This window comes from Aspergillus eucalypticola, assembly GCF_003184535.1.
Source record: "Aspergillus eucalypticola CBS 122712 chromosome Unknown BO83scaffold_32, whole genome shotgun sequence".
Classification (NCBI taxonomy): Eukaryota; Fungi; Ascomycota; class Eurotiomycetes; order Eurotiales; family Aspergillaceae; genus Aspergillus; species Aspergillus eucalypticola.
This window is the reverse complement of record NW_020290306.1, coordinates 270,567-292,657: the sequence shown is the minus strand read 5'-3', so window position 1 is coordinate 292,657 and position 22,091 is coordinate 270,567. Positions and strand designations below refer to the sequence as shown.

At 48.7% G+C, this 22,091-nt stretch overlaps 7 protein-coding genes across 7 annotated transcripts; 3 read left to right on the top strand and 4 right to left on the bottom strand.

Annotated features, from left to right (window-relative positions):
• Positions 1–789: 789 nt before the first annotated feature.
• Positions 790–2,756, bottom strand: BO83DRAFT_411519 (glycoside hydrolase family 76 protein). The gene is made up of 3 exons (XM_025534317.1): positions 2,587–2,756; positions 1,774–2,513; positions 790–1,706 (listed from the first exon to the last, which is right to left on the bottom strand). The coding sequence occupies exons 1-3, from the start codon at positions 2,678–2,680 to the stop codon at positions 900–902; spliced, it is 1,641 nt and encodes a 546-aa protein (XP_025383726.1). The 5' UTR covers positions 2,681–2,756; the 3' UTR covers positions 790–899.
• Positions 2,757–4,418: 1,662 nt separating this feature from the next.
• On the top strand, positions 4,419–7,794 carry BO83DRAFT_382151 (kinase-like protein). The gene is made up of 3 exons (XM_025532168.1): positions 4,419–6,617; positions 6,664–6,993; positions 7,050–7,794. Exons 1-3 carry the CDS (start codon positions 4,560–4,562, stop codon positions 7,500–7,502), a joined length of 2,841 nt encoding a protein of 946 aa, XP_025383725.1. The 5' UTR covers positions 4,419–4,559; the 3' UTR covers positions 7,503–7,794.
• BO83DRAFT_146261 (uncharacterized protein) lies at positions 7,547–9,772 on the bottom strand. Its single transcript, XM_025526202.1, has 6 exons — positions 9,283–9,772; positions 9,127–9,223; positions 8,871–9,055; positions 8,472–8,806; positions 8,072–8,365; positions 7,547–8,011 (listed from the first exon to the last, which is right to left on the bottom strand). The coding sequence occupies exons 1-6, from the start codon at positions 9,458–9,460 to the stop codon at positions 7,592–7,594; spliced, it is 1,509 nt and encodes a 502-aa protein (XP_025383724.1). The 5' UTR covers positions 9,461–9,772; the 3' UTR covers positions 7,547–7,591.
• A 162-nt stretch (positions 9,773–9,934) lies between these two features.
• Positions 9,935–10,381, bottom strand: BO83DRAFT_431249 (uncharacterized protein; the record flags this gene model as incomplete). Its single annotated transcript, XM_025535569.1, has 4 exons — positions 9,935–9,986; positions 10,047–10,057; positions 10,125–10,172; positions 10,253–10,381. 4 exons carry the CDS (start codon positions 10,379–10,381, stop codon positions 9,935–9,937), a joined length of 240 nt encoding a protein of 79 aa, XP_025383723.1.
• A 588-nt stretch (positions 10,382–10,969) lies between these two features.
• On the top strand, positions 10,970–13,228 carry BO83DRAFT_431248 (amino acid transporter; the record flags this gene model as incomplete). The annotated part of the gene is made up of 10 exons (XM_025535568.1): positions 10,970–11,004; positions 11,051–11,078; positions 11,126–11,364; positions 11,418–11,565; positions 11,614–11,704; positions 11,783–11,840; positions 11,893–12,445; positions 12,494–12,582; positions 12,637–12,850; positions 12,905–13,228. The coding sequence occupies 10 exons, from the start codon at positions 10,970–10,972 to the stop codon at positions 13,226–13,228; spliced, it is 1,779 nt and encodes a 592-aa protein (XP_025383722.1).
• A 4,123-nt stretch (positions 13,229–17,351) lies between these two features.
• Positions 17,352–19,258, bottom strand: BO83DRAFT_440952 (ribosome biosynthesis protein RRB1). The gene is made up of 3 exons (XM_025536299.1): positions 18,983–19,258; positions 17,633–18,890; positions 17,352–17,570 (listed from the first exon to the last, which is right to left on the bottom strand). Exons 1-3 carry the CDS (start codon positions 19,179–19,181, stop codon positions 17,546–17,548), a joined length of 1,482 nt encoding a protein of 493 aa, XP_025383721.1. The 5' UTR covers positions 19,182–19,258; the 3' UTR covers positions 17,352–17,545.
• Positions 19,259–19,863: 605 nt separating this feature from the next.
• On the top strand, positions 19,864–21,108 carry BO83DRAFT_146127 (Spg1/Tem1 GTP-binding protein). Its single transcript, XM_025526201.1, has 4 exons — positions 19,864–20,449; positions 20,505–20,797; positions 20,848–20,922; positions 20,975–21,108. Exons 1-4 carry the CDS (start codon positions 19,981–19,983, stop codon positions 21,071–21,073), a joined length of 936 nt encoding a protein of 311 aa, XP_025383720.1. The 5' UTR covers positions 19,864–19,980; the 3' UTR covers positions 21,074–21,108.
• The last annotated feature ends 983 nt before the right edge of the window (positions 21,109–22,091 follow it).

Genomic DNA, 22,091 nt, shown 5'->3' with positions numbered 1-22,091 from the left:
GTAGTTCAGTCCCCAAGCAAAATGCGCGAGAGAACATTGGTCAGAGTCCAAACGTTATGAAGCCGGATGAAGATTTCGGCATTGATTAGCGTGGTTCGTGCACATGCAAAGGTAGTGTTTGCAGACTTCTGCAATCGATCCCCACATTTCGCTCGACTGGTTTGTGGGGTAGACAGTGTTTCCCCGGGCGGGGGAGGCTCAGGTGGACGGGGGAGAGGTGAGGGGTATCCTGGAGACCATTCAGAGATTATGATATTATGACATATGTTGTTGTACCAAGAAAGGTGGTGATGATGTCTCACGCAGTGTACAACCGAGCCATAAGAATCACAGTCTCTCAAAACCCTCCAGAAGGGAAGGATTGGAGTGCAGTTGATGGTGTATCGGGAACGTTGGTTTCGGTCGGAGAGCATCCGCTCCAGTATTGCTACACATCTTACCTGGGAAGGTTAGTGTCGATTATGTCTATAAAACATGGTTGAGGGAAACTCAGGCAGGAATCTCACGTCACATATTTTGGGCCATCACTCTGTATACTCCAGGGGTTTCTGAAATGTTCTTAGTATTTGTAAGATGGAAGCTCTCTCCCTTCGGACTGATGATGCCTTTCCCATGGGGATCTCGAAAATATTACCTGGGCTACTACTCCGTACTAATATTTTGGAGGCTATTATTCTGGAGCTATAACAAAATCAACACCTTGGATTGTAGTATGCTGATTACCTAAAATGTGAAATGACATAGCAGTCAATTTACGTCGTGTCAGTATGAATCAGATAAACAATGTCCCTCAATTGAACGGTTTGTATCGTTGGCTAGAATCGTGTATTATGCATGACCGAATCCCCCGGCACTCGCTCCTAATTATGTACATAAGTTGCTAGAATTCTACATCACAGCTAGGCCAGTTCATAACGGATCGTCTTCGTCGTTTTCAGCTCCTGTGGCGGCAGCTCCTGGGGCGGTTGCTCCATTGCAGTGTCGGTGTCCATCTCTGGGAAATTGTACGAGGCAGCACCCTGCGGAAGCTCCGCAACCTCTCGTGGCTCGAGCTCTGCGGCCTGATAGCCGCCTTTGGAGTCAGTGGTCACATTCTTCTCCGGTGTTACTCCGGCTCCATTGGCGGCTTGCTTCCTCTTCTTGCGGAGGATGAGAAAGGCCACAGCAGCGATTAAGGCGGCGCCAGCAACGGATCCAACTACAATACCAGCAATGTCTCCTCCAGAGAGCCCACCTGAGCTTCCACCACTTTCCGCGTCCGTGCTTGTTCCGTTGGTGCTGGATCCCGTGCTGCTTGAGCTATTGGAGCTCCGTAACATCAACAGATTCGCAGTAAATGCATTCACGGCGCTCATCGAACTGAAGAAATTGGGATCCTTATCATATGTCGATTTGGTCCAATCGGAACCACAGACAGTGCCGTTGCTCATGCCGCTGCATTGCTTCGCAACAGCCTCTGCAGTGTTCCGGAGGAGAGGCTCAATCGTGTCCACAGTCTCTGGCATGAGGCGCGTCGCTGCCGCAAGGCATGATGCCAGGAGGCCCTTCAAGGCGTAATAAGTATCATCGTCCCAATTTGCACCGGAGAAACCTGTGCCGGCTTCCAATTTAATTCCAAGTTCCTGTATCACACCATCGTCAACAAACGTGTTCATGATGGTATTTAATAGCCCTTCTGCCCTTTTCTTCCAAACAGCTGCGCCGGTCTAGTTTAAGCCCACATGATTAGCCATAGCTTTCTTGCACACCATGATGGAGCCTTTGTAAACCTACCACACTATACATGTATGCCGCTGCGCTCATGTACAAACCATAGACATATGTGTATTGCCCATTATTCGTACTCATCGCCGTACAATCTCCTGAGGCGGTCGTATTCGTCACCAGAAAATTGACGGTCCAATTTGACTCCACCACCATATCGTTATCCACACACCAGTTCCAAATAGTGACTGCATCGTCTGCATAAGAAGATTGGTTATCACCCGTGGTAAGATATGCTAGTCGCGCGGACAATTGCAGGAACTCTCCGTTGCTCAGGGCGTCTTTCATTGACTCGTTCGCCGGTTGTAAAACACTATTGCCGGCTTCGAGGCCACCGTCGCACACAGTTGAAAATGTGAATGTACTCCTCATGGTCCCCTGAGCCTGACCGGCATAGGTCAGCCAAGACTTTTTGGTAGAGTCGGCTGGGAAGCCCATCTCAGCCGCTGTTACAGCGCCTAGTGCCCAAGCTCCATGGTTCATGTTGGTATCATTGTCGGATGCCGCCCACCCATCTCCGAGTTCCAGTCCTGCCATACTATACATGCGCTTGCTAATAAGATTATTGTAGCTATCGTTTCCGGTGAGATTCCAATAAGGAATCAAAGTCGAGTATAGCCACGCCTCCACGGTGGAGGAGTTAAATAGCCACTCATTAGCATCACCATACACCGGGTTGACATTGCCGCTAAGCGATGAGTTGGTGAGCGTGTTCTGAACTGTCACTGTTGCGGCATCTTTGAGCGACTCTGAACGTGGTGCAAAAGAGGGCCAGTTAGCTCATCGGCCCCTTCGCGATGATTCAGACGAGAGAAACCTTACGTGTACTGTTGATGTCCAGATCCAGTGCTGACACCGTAACGGAAAGCCCAAAAAGCAGACATGTCCCAGCCTGATACCACGTTGGGCGTAACATCACTCCCAAAGGCGATAATGCACAGCAGGATGAATAAACACGGAAAGAGGAAGTGACGACACCAGGACTAGGAGCGAAGTCCGAGCATTTATGCCTCTAGGGAACTAGAATTTGAACTAGCAATGCCTGCCCTGGACAGTTTAAGAGGAGAGCAGCTTCACTTGGCGGGACGTGCTAAGGCAACTCGGGGCACTGTAGCGAGACACCACCGCATGCGAAGATATTTAGCCGGCCCACTGAAGCGTTTTCTGTGACCCCAAGACCCTCACTGTTTTAGGATCTGCTTGCTCATTTACGTAGTAGGCTCGGCTTCAACGGCTTCTGTATGGCTGACCCCATCTGTTGGTCGGAAAGACCCCGGTCATTAGCTTAGCCCGATGGGGATCTGACAGGGATCGTGGACAAAGAATCGGCTCACACTAACTCGTTAGTCCGGAGTCGGCGATATGCGAGCAGAGCAAGATTGATCAACGACAGAGAAATCGTTAGTCAATTGGCTGTGCGAAGACTCTATCATCATTATAAATCTGTGGGAATGAGTTATTCAGTAACTGAAATGTTAGTCAATCCCCATGATATTAGTGAATGAGGTAAACGTTCCATTGAGCTGAAGTGGAAGGAGAGAGAGGGAATAAGGAACTATCCGCCGCATCCACGGGACTAGTCTACTAGCGAAGTGACTTGACAAGAGTGGTAATTTCCCACCCCTGCTAGGCCTTCCCCACTGCGGACCCCGAAGCCGGGGTTTCACGCGAAACCAGTGGTGAACCTAAACGAAGCTAAGGCCTATTCCTGGTCAAGGCTTGACACCGGCCATCGCTGATCCGTCTCATCCCTCCCCGATCAGCTCAGCGTCTTGCTTTCTAGGGAGTAGTACGGAGTACTCCATACCAGCGCGCTTCCATGACCTGATTCGGTGGGATCGCGACTCAGCTGTGACTTGTTGGTCCATCACTTCGCTAAGCATGCGCTATTTGCGCTGTCAGAACGCCATTCCGATCAGCCCCTCGACTGTGTTGTCCGACGGAGGTTCCTGGCTTGCCCGGAGATAAAGCGACTCTTGTCGGATGCTGCCCTGCTATTTTTCACAAATTCAGTGGTCACCAAGTTATGCAGTAATAAGCAAGGATCTAGACTCATACTATCATGTGAGGACCATGAGATATGAACCATAATTGGTAGTGTGTAAGGCTGTGGATAAGCCACAGGCTGCACCGCCAACCAGAGTGGCTGACTCGCTTACGGTCTTTGGGCAACGAGGCTCTTTGTCGGGCAGCGGCCTCTATCTTGTCAGGCTACAGCTGGTGAAGGGAGCTGAAGCCGTTCCTGAATGACTGGGAAGTCAGAATTCGCTTACTCATTGCGCTACCTACGCTTTTGTATTACATACGTCAATGGGCTGCACCTGGATAAGCACGATTCGCGTCTTCTGAACGGAGGAATACAAATTATGCCCACAAAGGAAATCAATCTAGATGGAGAGAAGGTGTAGTATCTATACTTACTACATCAATGGAAGAATCACTAGTCTCTTTTGTGTGTCAACTACTACTAAGTACTAGTAGTCCAGTATCTGTCACCCAACCTTTTAGTAAACGCTAGCAGTAGTGGGTGGTGGTGGTGGTGGTGGTGGTTGTTGAAAGTTTACTTAGTAAGTAGTCTGCTTCGGTTAACCTCGGTTTAGCAATCGCATCTTCGGCAAGAGGAGGCTGCTTATCATCGTCATCAGTCAGTGCCTCCTGCACATGACCGTGTGTTCAGTGAGGCAGGTGCGTTTTCTGTCCGGCTCACCACCACCCTTCTTAGTACCTTCTCTACTTTCCTCACTCTCACTGGGCTGTGCCATTTCCATGTCGTCCGACTCCTGCTTTTCGACCAAATGAGTGCTCCTCCTCAGCCGGGCTCCGAATTCTTCACGGCCTGCCAGAATATTAAGGATGACCTGGAGAATCATACAAAGCGACGATGCGAGCCTGCCAGCCGGTTCATTTCGCATCAAGATCTTTTGAAAATCTGGCAGACGGAAGATCGCATCCACAAAGTGCTCTATACCGATCGCCGCATCGATGACGATCTGCAGAATATCCAAGACAACTTCATTGCCATCCTTTCCACTCTCGTATCATTGGAGGCCACTCACTGCCTAGCAAACTTTCGGAGTTTATTTCTTGCTGGGAATATAACAGATAAGGATCTTCCACTAGAGCGAGAGCAAATCGAAACTTTCCTTCCCGATCAATCACAGCTAGTAGACCGATTCGATCAAATTCAATGCGACTTTTGCCCAACAGTGATCTCTTGCACAACGCCCCTACATTGTGTTTCTTCCAAGCGTCGACTACCATTTGAGATTACGCCTGAAAAACTGGGCATCGGGGGCTTTGGCGAAGTGGAACTGGTGACCATAACGTCACGGTACTGGGAAACGGATAGTAAAAGCTACAATAACTCCGCCTATAAAGTTGCCTGCAAGAAATTCGACCGCAAGGAAGCTTTTCTCAAAGAACATAAGAATCTCACAGTTTTGAAGGAGAGTTTGACAACACAGCATCACATTCTGCAGCATTACACGGCTGTGGACCATGGTCCACACAACTACTATATTCTCTTCCCATATGCCGAACATGGGGATCTGCACCACTTTCTATATGGTGGTGCTGGGAGCTATGAAATGCACAATCAATTTCCTGGCATACCGGAGGAAAGTGATACAGCCATATTCAAGCCATTGCTGTATCAATGCTGGGCTCTGGCATGCGCCATTCAGTGGTTGCACGACTATATTCAGGTTGATGGCGAGCACATCATGTGTGCTCATTTAGACCTCAAGCCGGACAACATCTTAATCAGGAATGATGCAAGCTCTGTTGTAGGGAAGTGGATGATATCTGACTTTGGCATTTCCGTGCTTGAACCCCAGAAGCTTGGTTCAAGCCGTCCACTCAGTGTCAGAGGCTGTTACCGGGAACCGACCATTGAAGTGAACCCTCACCGGGGAAGAGGGACCTATCGACCACCGGAAGCTATTATCCGAACAGGGTCAACAGTTACGGCTAACAAGATAGGTCGTCGAAGTGATATTTGGGCTTACGGATGCATTTTCACTGAGGTACTCGCCTGGGCAATTGGACGACGCGAAGGTGTTCGACATTTAGCCGAGGAAAGGCAAATTGAAGCCACAAATGACTATTACTGGGATGAAAAGTTTGCTCAGAGCTTGTCGCCTCAAGCGACAGGTTTCAAAGTACGAGATTCGGTTGTCCGATGGCTTGAGCACAATCAGAATTCCACTGAGAGGGTAGTAGGCGAATGGGTGAAGACAATCAACGACATCCTTATCATAGACAAGGAGCACAGGCCCAAAGCGCAAAAGCTTGTGGAATACGTTAGAGGTGTGTACAAATCATGCGACCTGCCTCAAATCAGCGATTCGCAGCCACTCAAGTCCCCAGCCGAGCCTTCGTTCAGGCAGCCAAGCAGTTCATCATCTAGTCAGTCTCACAATCGATCAAATAGTCGATCCAGTGAGCTACGCAGTGAGCCATTCAGTCCCTCACCCAGTCCCTCACCCAGTCAATCATCGAGTCAACCTTCCAGTCCATTATCCAGTCAGCCATCCCATCGAATGCCAGATCCCGGAGAATTTCTCAGAGAGTCAGGCTCGCAGGGACCGAGAAAGCTACTACCGCATGGCAAAAAACATGTCATTGACACCTATATGTCGCGGACAAGTTGCCAAGACAAGGTCCCAATTGCAGTAGTATCCAATGACAAAGTTAAAATACTGAAGTTGGACCTTACGCAAAAAGAAATCGAAGAGGTTAGATCCTTATCACTGTTTGGGAAATTAGGTAATGCCGAGGTTGTCATCGAAGGCCAGTACCTCGCAGTTTGGGGTTTCTGTAAAGGTTCCCGTAAGGGAGAAGGGGGAAGAGTGGTAAGTTTCTTTGTACAGATTATGGGGTTGTACTAATGAAACCAAGCTTCATATTGGGGAGGTTAATTCAGGCTTCGAGACAAGCCTACCCATAGTCCCTGAGTTAGTTGTATCGGTCGCCGTATCTCCGCGTGGTATATTCGCTCTAGTCCAGGACAAGGATATAATAATCCTCTCCAGGTCGTCCCAATCGTCATCGCATGTGCTGCGCACATTGGTCTTGTCCGATGCGAATCAAAGATTTACGCAGGCCATATTCAACGCCAATGGTAAATTCTTGTTTGCGTGGGCAAGGAGCTCAAAGCATGAGTCTCTGTACGTTTGGAAAGTCGAGGGGATGGCAGATGAACCAGACTTCGCTGTTCACTATTCTCTGGTAGGCCATACTACAGCCGCCCGTGTTAGATGATGCGAAACTAAGCATATATAAAGCAGCATCGATTCCACTGGAATACTTCAGTTATGCCTTATGATTCTGGTAAAGGGTGTGTCCTTGCAGATGACCAGAACAGGTACACAGCTGTTACTCTGAATCAGCAGCGCAGTGGGACACATAGCGTTGAACCAGCACGCATTGAGCGCCCATTTGATACTTTGGATGTGATAGTCAGCTGCATGATTGGTGATGAGTATCTGCTCGGGCTAGTCAAAAGCGGTCATCTAATTACGACACGATTATATCTACATCGATTTGAAATCACCCGCCGAGAAAACCAAACGCATGCCTCAATTACCCGGGGCCGTGAAGTCCTGGAAGTTCCAAAGGACTTCAAGCAGGCCAGCAATGTACGGGCCTATGAGCAGCAGGGGATAGCAACAGTGGTTTTATGGAACGAGACCAGCTTCTTCATATCTGACCTACCTCCCAGTGATGGGCATCATTAACGCATGAGATTTACCCTTGATTGCAAAAAGAACAAAAGAAAGAAGAAGAAGAGAAAAAGAAACAATGACTACCAGATTTAGATTACATCTCACTCATTTGAGAACTCTTTCCCAACCTGCATCTCTGGTTCACTCATGGCTTCCTTCCCGGGACGCTGGAAAAAGCGGAACGGCTTCCTTTTCCACCAGGCATCGAACCATACAATCAACACATATATCAACCCTGTGATCAGGGTCAGCGGTATCCAGGTGGCGAGAAACACCCAGAAGTCCTTGGCAATAACAATCTGGCGTAAGTCCTCATCGAAGACGAAGAAATTCATTCCATATAAGCTGACGATGAAAGAGCCTGGTAAGTAGATTGCCGACACGAACGTAATTACTTTGACTGCAGCGCTGTCATTCATGTTGTCCTCCTGCAACCGCTTTAAGCTACTGGTCAGATCGCGCAGTTCACGGTCGAGACTCGCTGTTTCAAGTTGATTGTGCAGCGAAAGTGTATAGCCGGCCTGTGTCGCGTTAGCATAATCTGCCCTTCGATTGACAACACAAAGGATTTGGAAGCCAACCAGATCAATTGCGTTCTTCATCCTTGGAATCAGCTCTTCACAGCTCTTTATACAGCCCTGGAGCGCTAATAAAAGTGCTTCGCACCCCGGAAGAGCTTGTCCCGCGGAGTCCAATGTCCTCCTACCCAACGAAGAGGCAATTACGGGTTTCAGGGCGCTAACTAAGCCCAGGTTGCCACGACAGCATATATGTGTGCGCAGGGCAAAGTCATTTAGATTGCGAAGTTCTGAAACCGTTTTATAGCTCTCTCTAGGAGTGGATTCATCAGGTAAGTCCACCAGAGTTCTGTCATTCTGATTGAATAAAACTTGTTAGCCCAACAATCATTGTGCTATCATGAAAGGCCCGACCAAGGGAGGTAAGATGGTCAGAACCTCGCTGAGAAACTGGGAATCCTACATATTCTTCAAATCGGTCCCCGAGATAACGAAGATACCATCTCCAGTTGCAAATGAAGGAGGAGAGAACTAGCGAATGAACCAGGATTGATTGGTCCTCGGCTTCGTTTCGGCTTAGGCCTGGCTGCAATCTCGAATCTTCAAAGATCCCAAGCCCGTTCAGGATCCTTTTGTCTGCGATACTATCCTGATTCGGATGAAGGAGAATAAAAAAGTCGTATCCGTTCTCATTCTGACTTGGTTGGCGACGGTGGTGGTACACCCCAGTGTGGCGCCATGACCACGGTATCAGCCTGCGTCCAGTATTCTCAACATAGTTAAGTTGATATGAAACATCTACTCGACTCGTGTTACCATTGCTCTCTTGATGTCGTAGACGTGAGAAAATATCAGGACTCACAGGTGTCGTTGTCTCGCTCGTTCACCCACAAAAGGCTATTCCCTGCTTCTGAAATATGAACATTTCTCCCGAAGGAAAGCAGCACTTGAATGAATGATGGATGTACGGCATATCGCTCTAGCAGAAGTGCCATTGACAGCGGAGTAATTTCTAGCGGGGCAATGGTGGCTGAGGAGTAGATGGACCTATTCAATCCCAATGTTGATTAGCACCGTAATATAACCGTGGACATTGGCCAATGACAATGCACACATACACAACCCTGATATTTAATCCATTTGGTATAGCGGAATCGTTTGTGAGAAAGTCTTGAAGGGATTTCGAGTTCGTATGGAGTTTTGTTGCACGATGATCTTGCGAGACATAGGCGTGAGTTCGTATGCTGCCACAGAAGGGCCTTAATTGGACCCACCATCGTAGACATCCGTTACTCGGACGCGTGTTTCATTTCTGCGTGTCAATACCCGTGGGACTCCGTTTAGGAATTGGTCCTCAAGGTTGGCGAGAATGAACGAGGAAGGGTCGTGGTGAGCGGGCAGTTGCTGCAGGTAAGGGCGCCATATCTGGACCGGGTCATCGTCCACCGTCATTGTATTGGCTTTCCTCTTTCCCTTCTTCTCGCTGCTTTGCTCCCACTTTTGCCTAGCTTGAGAAGACAATCACACTTGTTTTTATAGTGGAAGCTAAATGGAAACCAGAAAAAATTCTGTTCACGAGTTTCTCGGTCTTGCGGGCCACAATGCCTTCTCAATTTTCGGGTAAGCCTTGCCGACCAGCGTTCAGCAAGGCTGAGGGATGAGACTAAATCATACGGATATGTATGCACAGCGCCTCAACCAGATTGATTGGCGGTCATCGACGGTCAAGGCTGACTATCTAGGACTAGTCCTCTAGCAAACAACAGCATAGCCTGTCTGCGCCACGCCCACCGTCCATTGAAACACATTCTCGCCCTCCTCATCGCGTCTTCCGAAGCTTGCCACACTGGTACCGCCGCCCGAGCTAATGCATTGGGGCCAGCCATCAAGATGTTCCTATCCATACAGACGCCCTGCTTCTCATAATCACGCGGCCAGGTGCGCTGTGGTGCGGCTTCTTAGTTCCAATACCATTTCACTATAGTGGGAGGTGCCTCAGGTCAGCCGGGCGTCAGTGAATTGATGTTAAGACACATACTCCAGTTCTTCCTGTTGGTCAGTAAGTTAGCCTCTGGCTTCTCATCTTGCCATCAGAAGATGCACAGCCATGACATACCTTAGTAAACCTTATGCTAGCCCAAACACACCATCGGTCATTGCGAAACTGTGGGTTCAATGATGGTCATTAGCGTCAGCCGGTCCATCGCGTTGTATGTCAGGCTTGATGGTCGGCAGGAAACCTACTTCCACCTTCGTCTGGACCTGGTTGTCATATCGCTCCCTCACATAGCTTGTTATTTCCTCGTCCATTTCGATGTACGATGATGCGGCTGAGGTAAGTTCGTGCCGATATGGAAGGTTGGAAGAAGCCATAGAGACTCGGGTGAGGGAAACCTGAATGGCCGTGGTCGCAAGGTTGTAGCCGCTGTTCCTTGGAGTTTCCAATGCCAGTTCTGAGCGCTAGTTATATACTGAATGAGCCGAATCCTCGTGTACGACTGCTAGCATTCAAATATTCTGTTACTACTACAGAGCGCCATGCCCACCACATGAGGCTCTCGAGGTTTATCTGCGTGCCACAATAGCACTGGACGAGGGAGGAAAGCAATCAAGGGCAGCCTTCTCTCCCGCCCGGTGCTGTCGCGTCCGACGAGGCTGCGGGTGTTTTCTTATCACCAGCCAATCATTTGTTGAGATACATCATGCAAGACTTTCGAGTTACTGGTAGTCCTTCCGAGTCAGGATTAGCCTGATCTGGCCATGTCTCCGATTCGTGTGAGATCCCCCTTCTCGGTTGCCTCGTGATTTCCCCCGGCCTAGCGTAATTACCCATGATGCAAGTCTATTTTTACCAAGATTATTTAGATGCTCCGCTTATTTATCTGCTCGAATTCTCCATTCTACATGTCCGATTTCACCGTACAGATTGTTACAACCTGGAGTGGGCGATGCCATAGCACAATGACGAATCACGTGGACACATCAGAAAAGCTTAAGTATGCAATATTCCGGGCGTTTTTGACAATATGCTGACGGGTCTAGGCAGGAGCTTTTTGGGTTTCAGATCTTTGTATGCATGATACTTCCGTTGACTTGGTCGTTGCTAATAGGGCTCAGTTCATCACGCTCAGTGTTGTCATCGGAAGTGGCATTTTCACCAACAATGGAATGGCTCTCGCCGTTGCGGGACCAATGGGCTTGATTATTGCGGTCCTCATCATCAGCATAGTTGTTCTAGCAGTCAATGAGTGTATTTCCGAGTTGGCTCAGCAATTTCCGGTTTACAATTCGATCGTTGAATATGTTCGCACATTCGTCGACGAGGACTTCGGCTGGGTTATCGGACTGGCTTATTGGTAATAATTTTTAATTCGGCACCAAGCACCATTTGCAGCTAACGGGGAAATAGGTATGCATACGCAGCAACGTTTGCCAGTCAAACCTCTATGGCTGCGACTCTCCTAGAGTACTGGGGCCTGCAAACGGCGTGGAGAGTTCTTATCTGCTACGTGATGGTTCCAGTCATCTTATTCCTTCTCAACATGACTGGAGTTTTCGTGAGTTGTGTCGTCGAAGTGATGGATACATAGCTGATAGGATCTCAGTGGTACGGTGTTGTGGAAACGATTGGTGGATTCCTAAAGCTGGTGATGATTGTGGCAATTTCAATTTATCTCTATACAATTGCGGACGATGGTGAGTGACAATCCCAGATGGCACGATTCTAATCTCATTGCCATCATTGGGGCTCCAGTAAAAGCTCACTTGTTGTAGTGTCTTCTCTCAGCTTTGAACATGGACAAAATTTTAGCAGTAATGGCCAAGCCCAGTGGTCAGCTCGCCGCCCCCTTGCCTATTCATCTGGAATGCTCACATGGTACCAGCTATGCTATCCCACTCACGGCATACGCTTTCCAGGGCTTAGAAGTATACGCCATGACTGCGTTTGAAGCCCGAGACGGCCATGCCCTTCGCTGGCCGGCTCGCTGGACTGCATATGTAGCGGTAGTCGTATACATCATGTGCACGTTGGGAGAGGTCATCAACGTGAAGTGGGATAATCCTGCTCTACCACAACTCCATGATGGAGTTTCGAATAGCACATTATCAGCTACTTCTAACCCTGGTTCGTCAAGTAGCATGATCGTCATAGCCGCGCTGAGCACCAATAACCGGTCAATCGCTGGATTCCTCAACGGCTGTTTGCTCTTCAGTGTCTTTTCTGCAGCTAACAGTTCACTGTACGTTGCTTCCCGAACCTTATGGGGTATGGCGAAGCACTTTCCGAGATCTTCGACAAAAGAACTCTGGGTCAAGAAGAAGCTAGCGATTCTAAGCGAGGGCACCAAAGTTCCGGTTGTATCCTTGCTGGTCTCACTTCTAGCATTCTGCTGGGTCCCATTCCTACAGCTCGTAGATAGCTCTGCAGTACAGCAGGTGTGTGGGTGTAATATATTTGCTCTGTGTATCTACTAATACAGACAGGTGGTCCAAGTTATATCCATCTCCTCCAGCACAGCTATAATGATCGTATGGGCAGCTATCTGTCTCGCATTTATTCGATACTATTACTGGTTCGTGTGTCTGCTCAACATACAATAGTGAAGAGATACTCATTGCTAGCGCAGGTTGAAGAAATGCGAACCCCGACTTCGGTACCACAACCGTCCTGAATACATCCGACTAAGTGAAGATTACATTGCTAAAGGCAGTCTGCATATTCTCCAACCACTTCAAGCCTGGATCGGACTCATTGGGTGTATCACCATATTCGCATTTTCCAGCGCGACATGGTGGAGTAGAACCGCAACTGTCACCGAAGTTGCCATGGCGTACGGGCCGGTAAGCCAATGCAACAGCTAAGCACTTCTACCCATTCTAACCATGTACCAATAGCACATGATCCTCTTTCTCATATTCATCATCTCAAAAGCGTTCAGTAAGAACAAGGAGTGGGTCAAATTGAAAAACGACGAATGGGTCCTGCGGAATGCCCTGGATAGACTATGGATTCGCAAGATCGATCATCATGAAGAAACTGCCTCAGAGCGCCTGGACAGTGTTATGAAATCGCTATTTCCAAGATTATGGGAACGATTCAAGGATAGTCAGAACAGCCAGCAAGCGGATGGAGATATTCATCATCGGAGTGAAGGTTCCACGTCTGCGGAGACAAACAGGCAAGAGTTGCTAAGTATTTCGAACGACCAGCCTGTATAGGAGACCCAATCCCAAGTCTGCACATTTTGTCATATTTGTACTCTGGACATCTGTCACTAATCATACGTGGAATGAAGAGATTTATCTATGAAGTTCTTTGATTTACTGATTGGTTCCATTGTGAATGCCCTCACTACAAGGAATACACGCCGTGCCTGACTACCACGCTGATAACCCACTACCCGAATAGCTCGCTCACACATTATCAAAACGTGATAATAGATCAATCACCGTTAGCAACACGGTATAAACTTATATCAACCTATTCACTCCAAACAGCGTCCTACACACGAGATAAACTATAGAATAGGCACTGAGGAAAGGTAATATCACAGATTCGCAAGCCCTTACGTTAACTAAATGCTTTCAATGCAGGCAATAGTAAATGTAGTTGCTACGCCGATGAAAGTCTGACTCGTGAATATACTATAACATGCCTCACAGCTCTTCACTGAGCAGGTCTAATATATAAGAGATCTTCTCAGCTTTAACTTCCTTCTTCTTCTTCTTTTTCTTCTTCTTCTTCTTCTCTAATCATATTCTTTAATATCTCCTCCAATTTATGAGGAATACTTGACTCAAACTAGCCATGGTTGCAATCTATGTCTATCATCCTTGGCTTTCATACCCATGGCCATCATATCTTCTTTACAATATCACCTCCAATATAGAATGGTCGATCGACGCGTTCTAGCCATAGTCGGGTGTTATTTCTATCATCATCAGCAAGTACTCAACAAAGGTATGCTAGAGAGACATCCATCAAGATCAAACCATTCATGAAGAACCACGTGTCTGACGAACAGCACTTCTGATAAACAGACACCTCAACGAAGAAGAGGAATGCATACAAGATTACCATGATCTTAAGATACCAACTGCAAACCGACACTCGAGTCACTGGCGTTTCAGATGGCGCCAGTCGCCATGGTTCGACATACCAAGCACGCATTGGTAAAGCTCGTATCATCTGAGCTTGATGTCAACAGGGCTTTGATCAGAAGTCGTATATGGGCTAGAAGAAGTGCTTCTATGGGTACGTTCAGGAAAAAGTTCGACTTTAAGAGCAAGAATTGATGTCTTGCCAAAGTGGCCCTGGTGTATGTGCTGTCTGAGGGATTGCAATCAAGAACTTTGAGCCCGAGGAAAAGGAGCAGCAGAAAGCCTTCAAAATCAACTGTGTCCTTGATGCGGAGGGTTCGATCCTGTGTCAACAGTGTTTCGGTCGCCGTGACGGCTATGAAGCGGTATGGATTCGCAGACTTCTTTTCATATAGAGAGCTAACTCCATGCTTTGGCCTTCAGGCTTGAATGAACCCTGGGAAATGGCGTCGCTCGAAAAGATTGATGAAGACTCAATTGGTATTTATAGTGACGATACTATAGAGACAGAACGATCTTTCTTCAATCAATCGTAGTATTCTCATCTATGATTAAGGGATCGACGACACATTCAACACAAGTGCCACAGAACTGGATTCTAATGTGGCAGAAACTGTTGGCTTGGGTAAGGGGGCCTGAGCATATACATCGCCGGATAACACCATTTGGTGTCCTGCATTTGTTTTTGACATTTGATACATCACCGGTCTTCCATATCGACTGCGTCAGTGCCAGTTACTCTATCTCCGGGACTGACGACTGGAAATCCCTCGAGGGTGGTGTGCTTGTCGATAGGCTCCAAAGATGGCCTTAGGGTTTCCCTTTTTCAAAGTTTGGGCAGATGCGGGCTGCTCGTAGCTATCTCGTCTAGATACCGGCAGAGAAACCGCTCTTCAAGAAGAAGCGTGGCTTATGCGGGGTTCGGTCGTCTTAACACCCCCGAAATTGCATCTTTCTCCGGTCTTGGAGGTGTAGTAAGTAGGTCTTCCTCTTGAAGTTCCCTGACTCCGTTTAACTAAACGTTATATAGTGATCACAATCTGCGTCTATTAGGTTTGAAGCACAATGCAAGCCCAAGTTGGATAAGTTCAACTTACAATATCGATCTGCTCAGGGCAAAGACCGCCGAGCCCACGTTACATCCGTAGGATGCGAATCGGCGTGGGACAATTTGCGGTTGGGAGTGCGGAGTGTTCATCTAGACGCAACTGCGCAAGATACTCACAAGCTCACTGCTGATATTGCGCGTGTCAAGGCCGCGAGGGCTATAGATACTGGAATCATGTGTGGTGCTCGCGTACAGGGAGTATGAAGGACATCGGCAGATACCCGAGCTCAGTCAATATTTTGAAGGCCTGTTGCGGAAGTACCCAGCGACAATGATGACACGGTTGTGGTGGCCGGCGTCACGGTTTTTGATACTGTATAAGTGTTTAGAACCGCTCCGAATATGGTAAATGAGCATGGCCAGCCAGCTGAGAAAAGGATTGTTGGCTAAAAATTTCGAAGCAATAGACAATACGTTCCTCGTGAATCCCTACGAGAAGATGGACGCGGAGTTATGCAGTACAATGAACAAAGTGAAGCAGTCAAGACTGAGCTTCCATGATAATACATAGGTGTCCAGAATCTCTCATCATTTGGAAGATGAATCTGGCCACCCTATCGAACAAGAGGTTTAATGACTGACAACATCGAAGACATAGACATTCGAATTAGCTCAGTCTACAGCTGACAAGCTTGACCAGCCGGTCGAAAGAAAGATACAATGGCCAACAACGTCAAAGCTAAAGACATTCGAATTATTCCCTCATACTTTAGCAAATGAACCGGACCAACTCATCAAACGAAAGAAACAATACCCGACGAATTGGATGTCATGAATAAAACGGTCCTCGAAAATCCCAAAGAAGCACCCGCAATGGGAACTAATAGTGCAGTCAGCACCTAAGCAGCCTGGCATGTGGCATATCGTATCGAGCGCTATACTGTATAGCCTGACTACCTACGAGCCAACGCACGTCAACTGGATACTGTAACAGTTAAATCCTCGGATATGCAGCATTCCTATATATCTACAATGCATATATGCCCCAGCTTCCGGCACCACCAACTCCATAAGAACCGTTGGAAATCGCGCCGGCTGCGAGATCCTCGCTCTCACCGCAGCCATTTGCCTCTTTCTGCCCACGTCCGGGCTGGGTCGTCGACATCCAGAGCAGCGATGGGGGTGATGATTTTGCGATCGTCCGCTGCTTCGCGCGTCTTTTGATTTATATCTACTTATCTTAGAATCACCATCTATGTCCTCTGACCGTGTCCCGCTACCATACGAACCATAAGCCCGAGCGATGGGCAGGCAGTCCATCATAATACTCAACTCCTAAAAAAAATGATCAACTCTCCGGATACATACCATCAGCGCATGTGACGCTATGAGGAAAGCCAAACGTTTATATGATCTGAATCAAGCTACTTATCTTAAGACGGACCGATATCTTTCTTCAGCCAGGTCCCGCTACCACATGGCTCATAGCCACCATATCGCAGGCAGTCTACTCAGATGCTTATATAGGACCGATATCTCTCTCGAACAGGTCCCGCTATCATACGACTCACCCCAGTGGCAGGTAGCCTTCATCCAGATACTTAGCTTATTTACAACATGATCAACTCTCCGAAGACCTACCACGGGCGGGTGCGGATGCTCTGAAAGAAGCCAAACATCCGAATCAAGCAGCAATAACCCCGAGAGGTCGTTGCTACCAGCTAGCTAGCCGGTTGACAGTGAGCCACAAGACTCAGGCGGCAATGAAACCCTCTACACCGGTATATACTTTTATCGCCCACACACACCTACCTTGACGTGGGAACGTCGTTTTGATCCGGTCGGATGGTTATGTCATTAGCGCGGTCAGCGGTTTCAGTATGCTCTCTCTGCCTGTCTCTCTATAATGGAAATTTGATGGTTTTATATATAGGAACTATGAGCAGCACCATGTTTCCTACCGCGAATGATGTTGTTGCTGCTTTTGTCGCCTTAGGGCACAAGTGTGCGAGGTGGAGCTAAGCTGCGCAGCAGATCCGGGTCATCCCGCCCAGCATGATTTTCTACATAAAACAAGGAAAGTGGAGACTTAAGCCAGGGTCAAACTGGGTCAACTGAATTGAGGGGTTCAACTACTACTATTACTATACTATATGAATCATGAGCGATTGGTTAAATAGATATACCTCTAATCACAACTAAAATATCATTCAGATTAAGTTACAGTCGTTTACAAACCAAAAACATAGGGCATCATGCTTCATCATTGTGATCTATATAATTCATCATAAAGCAATAACATAACCGATCATGTGGTATAACGCATCAAAACGCACCAAACTACCTATATGCATTCGTTTAAATTGGCACTTTTGTTGAACTTTCGTCTACACACTGATTGTCTTGAACACACTGTTGATAGTTAGCTTTGAGTCACTAGGGAATGATATGAGAGGGGAGTGAAAATGACTTACCCAAATCCAGCACCACCCGTAGCCATGATCGTACCGGGCATCTGGGCCTGCCAGTGGATTTCCTTGACGGATTCCGTGTAGTGCACGAACAGTAGCTGTGGCGGAACTTCCTGCATTCCCGCCTCGCGGTTCTCCTCCTCGTCCAATTCCACGGCCAGATCCCACAGAGTGACCGTGTTGTCGGCGGATCCGACTGCGACGACACTGTCGTCGGTCGGGTGCCACTCGATACTCGTCACGGGCTCGCGGTGGAAGTCGAACGAAGCGACAGGGGAGGCTGTGGTCTGAGATCCCGCGGCATTCGGCTTCCAGTGTCTCAGATCCCAGACAGCCCACTGTCCATCATCCGCACCTGTCGCAAGGAGGTGGAAAGTCTGGTTGGACCAGCTCATGACGTTGACGTCGGTGTTCGAAACCTTCACATCGACAGCAGGCTTGCGCGACTTCGAGCGAACGTCCCACACCTTGACACTGCCGTCACTGCTGGCAGAAGCGAAAACGTTCTTCTCGTTGGGGGACCACTGAAGTTCCTCAACAGACGACATGTGGCCGGTAAAGGGACGAGTGTCGGTGACCCAGCCACCACCTTCGGTGCGAGTTGTCACGTAGATCAATCCGTCGTTGTCACCGGTCAACAGCTTGCCGAGGGGCTGCAGTGGGGACCAGTCGAGGGCGTATCCCTCGGACTTGTGCATGCGGAGAGTAGACAGGGGCTTGTTGGCGGACGGAGGGAGGATAGTTCCGGGGACATCGAAGCTGGTGAGATGGGGGGTAACATCGTGAATCACAACCTGGGAGTTCTCGAGCATCGTAGCGGTAATAGTCTGCGGGGGCTTGGAGTAGTCTCCGGACTGGTTGGGGGTCTGGTGGGCGCGGATACGGTTGGTTGTCGATCCAAGGGAAATGCTCTTGTGTTCGAGGATTGCCTCGCTGTCGTCGTCCGAATCGGAGTCGCTGTCCGAGTCCATGCCATCTTCCTTGTCCATCTTGCTCATGCCGCTGAGCTTCAATACCATCAGTTCGTTCTCCTTTGCCCGTCTGCCCTCAGCTTGTGTGCCTGTCACGGCGTAGACAGTAGCGGGGTAAGTCTTGCGGTTGTCGCCCAAGGAGTCGCGCACGATATCGAATGATAGACAGGGCCACGGGGTGCTGAGAGTGTGCAGCATGTCGTACGTAGACGGATCAGGAGAGAGGACCTCTCCAGGCGCCAATTTTGTCCTTCCGGGAATGAAAGTCTGCTTGTCTACCTCCATTGCATCTAAAGAACCAGTCCGGGTCAGTATGGCTGCCGCAATCGAGAATGGCAGTATGCGACTGGCAGGACCCGTCGCATTGGGCGCGTAATCGTACCTTTCTCTTCCTCCTCCCGTTCGGCATCAGGACGACCATCTACACCAGCCTCGAGAACCTCATCTTCACTCTCGAACTCATCCTCATATTCGTCCTCAAACTCCCCCACCTCATCGGGAGGGGCATCGACGACGGGACGCTCACCAGCCTTGAGGGCGGCGTTCTGCTCGTCGGAAACGTCGGCAGATCTCTTGGACATGATGAACCGGTGGGACGTGTAGGTGTCGGGGAATTAAAATTAAATGTCGGTCGTCCACAAACCCGGTTGAGTAGCAGGAGACTGACTGAATTTCCTGCCCGCGAGAGTCGGGGAACTTTTTTTTTTCTGTTCGCCAGGCCGAAATTCACGGGACAAGGGCGCTAAGCCTATCGGGGAATAGACCCGATCGGAGACTGGCGCCCGCTTTTTGCTGGCTTTGCTTTCTGGAGAGCTGCGGCTGTGTTTGCTTGTCTTGCTTTCCTCCTCCAAGGGGCTGTTCCTCATCCCTCCTCACTCCTCAGCTGGCCCTGTCCTTCTTTCCCTCTTGTTGGTGCTGCTCTGCTGTTGCTCCGTGGTTGGCACCGCCTTCGTTTTACTCACTCTCTCTGGTCTCTGCTTGGTGCCGCTAAGTTGCTTCCTTATCGCCCCCCCATCATTCCACACCGGCTAGTGCACCTGTCACATTATTTGGTTCCTGCAACAAAAGGTGCATACCACCACTACCCAAGTCCATCCTTCCCGCTCATTGCTCCAGACCGGGTCCCAAGCTATAGAGCTTGCATCCCAAACATGATAACTAACAAATCAGTAACCACATAGATCATTCTCTCCTCCCCTTTGTCATCGTCCCGAATTTGTTCCGTTGGATGGGTTCCGGGAAACCGGTGCTGTGATCCCAAATCCTCAAATTCGGTTGGTCTCAGCATCCCCGCTCCACCGGACTTCGACCGTGTTTACGCCTGGGACTAATCCACACCACCCACAGATACCATCCGAACCCAACATCTGTCATCCAAATATGGATGCCTCGCAACTGCCCGTGGCCGGCGCTTCGGATGTCGCAAATCAGGCGCATCTGGAGCAGCCCCAGAGCCTTGATACACCCGCTCCCGCAAGCCTCGGACTGGCGGGACCAGACGAGTTTACAACCTCAAATGGCTACAGTAGCGACTCGCGCGCCCACTACTCCTCCCACGAATTCAACTCCCCGGCTCGCGATTTTCACAATGAAAACGACCAACCTCGACAGAACTTCTCCCCGCTAACCCATCAGCCGCAGCCCTTATCGTCATCCCGCCCCAGCTCCGAAATGTCCAACAACCTGCCCCAGCCTACACACGATATCAGTCAAAAGCAACCGTCACAGGCAGCTAAGAACAGTGTGGTAATCAAGGTGGGAATGGTCGGAGACGCCCAGATCGGAAAGACCAGTTTGATGGTGAAATATGTGGAGGGTAGTTGGGATGAGGATTATATCCAGACCCTCGGTAGGCAGCGGATCCGTGCGCGGTTAGGAATGATAATGCTGACCCTGATGTCAAGGCGTCAACTTCATGGAGAAGACTATCTCCATTCGGAATACGGAGATTACGTTCTCTATTTGGGATCTGGGTGGCCAACGTGAATTCGTCAACATGCTTCCCCTCGTGTGCAACGATGCTGTCGCAATTTTGTTCATGTTCGATCTCACGCGCAAAAGCACACTGAATTCGATCAAGGAGTGGTACCGACAAGGTCGCGGGTTCAACAAGACGGCCATTCCCTTTCTGATCGGTACCAAATATGACCACTTCGTCAACTTTCCCCGCGAGGACCAGGAGGAGATTTCGATTCAGGTGAGTGAGAGTGCATGTGAGGTGTCTTAGCGCGCACTGACCACCTTTAGGCGAAACGGTTTGCCAAGGCCATGAAGGCCAGCTTGATTTTCAGCAGTACAAGTCATAGCATCAACGTGCAAAAGGTATGTTTAATTCATGCAGTATTACCTGATGCTAGTGCTAACAGCATGGTAGATCTTCAAGATTGTCCTGGCCAAAGCTTTTGACCTCAAGTGCACAATTCCCGAGATCGAAAACGTTGGCGAACCCCTACTACTGTATAAGAACGTCTAAGTCACGACCAAATGAGTGGGATGAACGATTACGTATAAGGGACGACGTGATGTTGATGATCGAACTTTCCCTACTTTGGGCTGTAGGATACGGTGATCTGGTGCCAAGTCCTGGGATCAGAAGCGACTGGTCTGTTGGTGTCCTCGCTACTTTCTTTGTCTATTTCCGTCTGTGTCTTTTCCTCATAAGCATTGGGATGCGCTAGGATTTCCTTCGTGTTGATCACTTCTCTTTGTTCTTCCATTTTCTTTCGCTTTCACTGTGTTAAATTCCCCACATTGTTTCCACTTTCTCTTCGTTGAGCCCGTCAGCCGCAGGTGACAAGTCACATGGCGTCCCTGCGGCGATGGAGCAGGAGTGCTCGGTTACGGCATTGGCCTGATATATTTCTTTTACTTCTATTTCTTTTTCTACTACATGTCATTACAGCCACAGTGGATACTGTTTCTTATGTTCAGATAGCTCTAATGTGACCTGAGGTATCATCTGCCTCTGCAAGACTACATACTTTTTCCAGCAGATCTTCCCCCGCAGGCAGTAAGTATTCTATACCGAAACCGCCTGGTATAGCCTGGCACTGTCAAGAGCCACAGCCTTAAGTATCCCAGACCACGATACCTTCCATGAGATTATGCATTAGTACTGGACGCAGGATGTAGTTACCATTTCAGCAAGCAAACTCTCGGACAAAGAAAGCCTATGATGCCAAGCTCCGACACAAATTTTCAAACAAGCATCCAGCACATAAGTTGCGACTTAATCATTTACACATGCATGTCTTACATCCATGTCCGTTTCCTTTTCGTCTGCTTCATCCAACAAGCGTAATACCTTTTCGTTATTCACCCCAGCCGGGCCATGACAGTTGCTTTCTGCGTTGAATGAGAAATATATATATATAGAAAAAAAAAGAGTGACTTTTCCATACCAAGTTGTAGTTCGGTATTTATGGAAGTACTAATAGCAGTATTTTGAAAGTAATAGTGTCTATATTATGCTCTGCAGTTGCCTTGGAGAC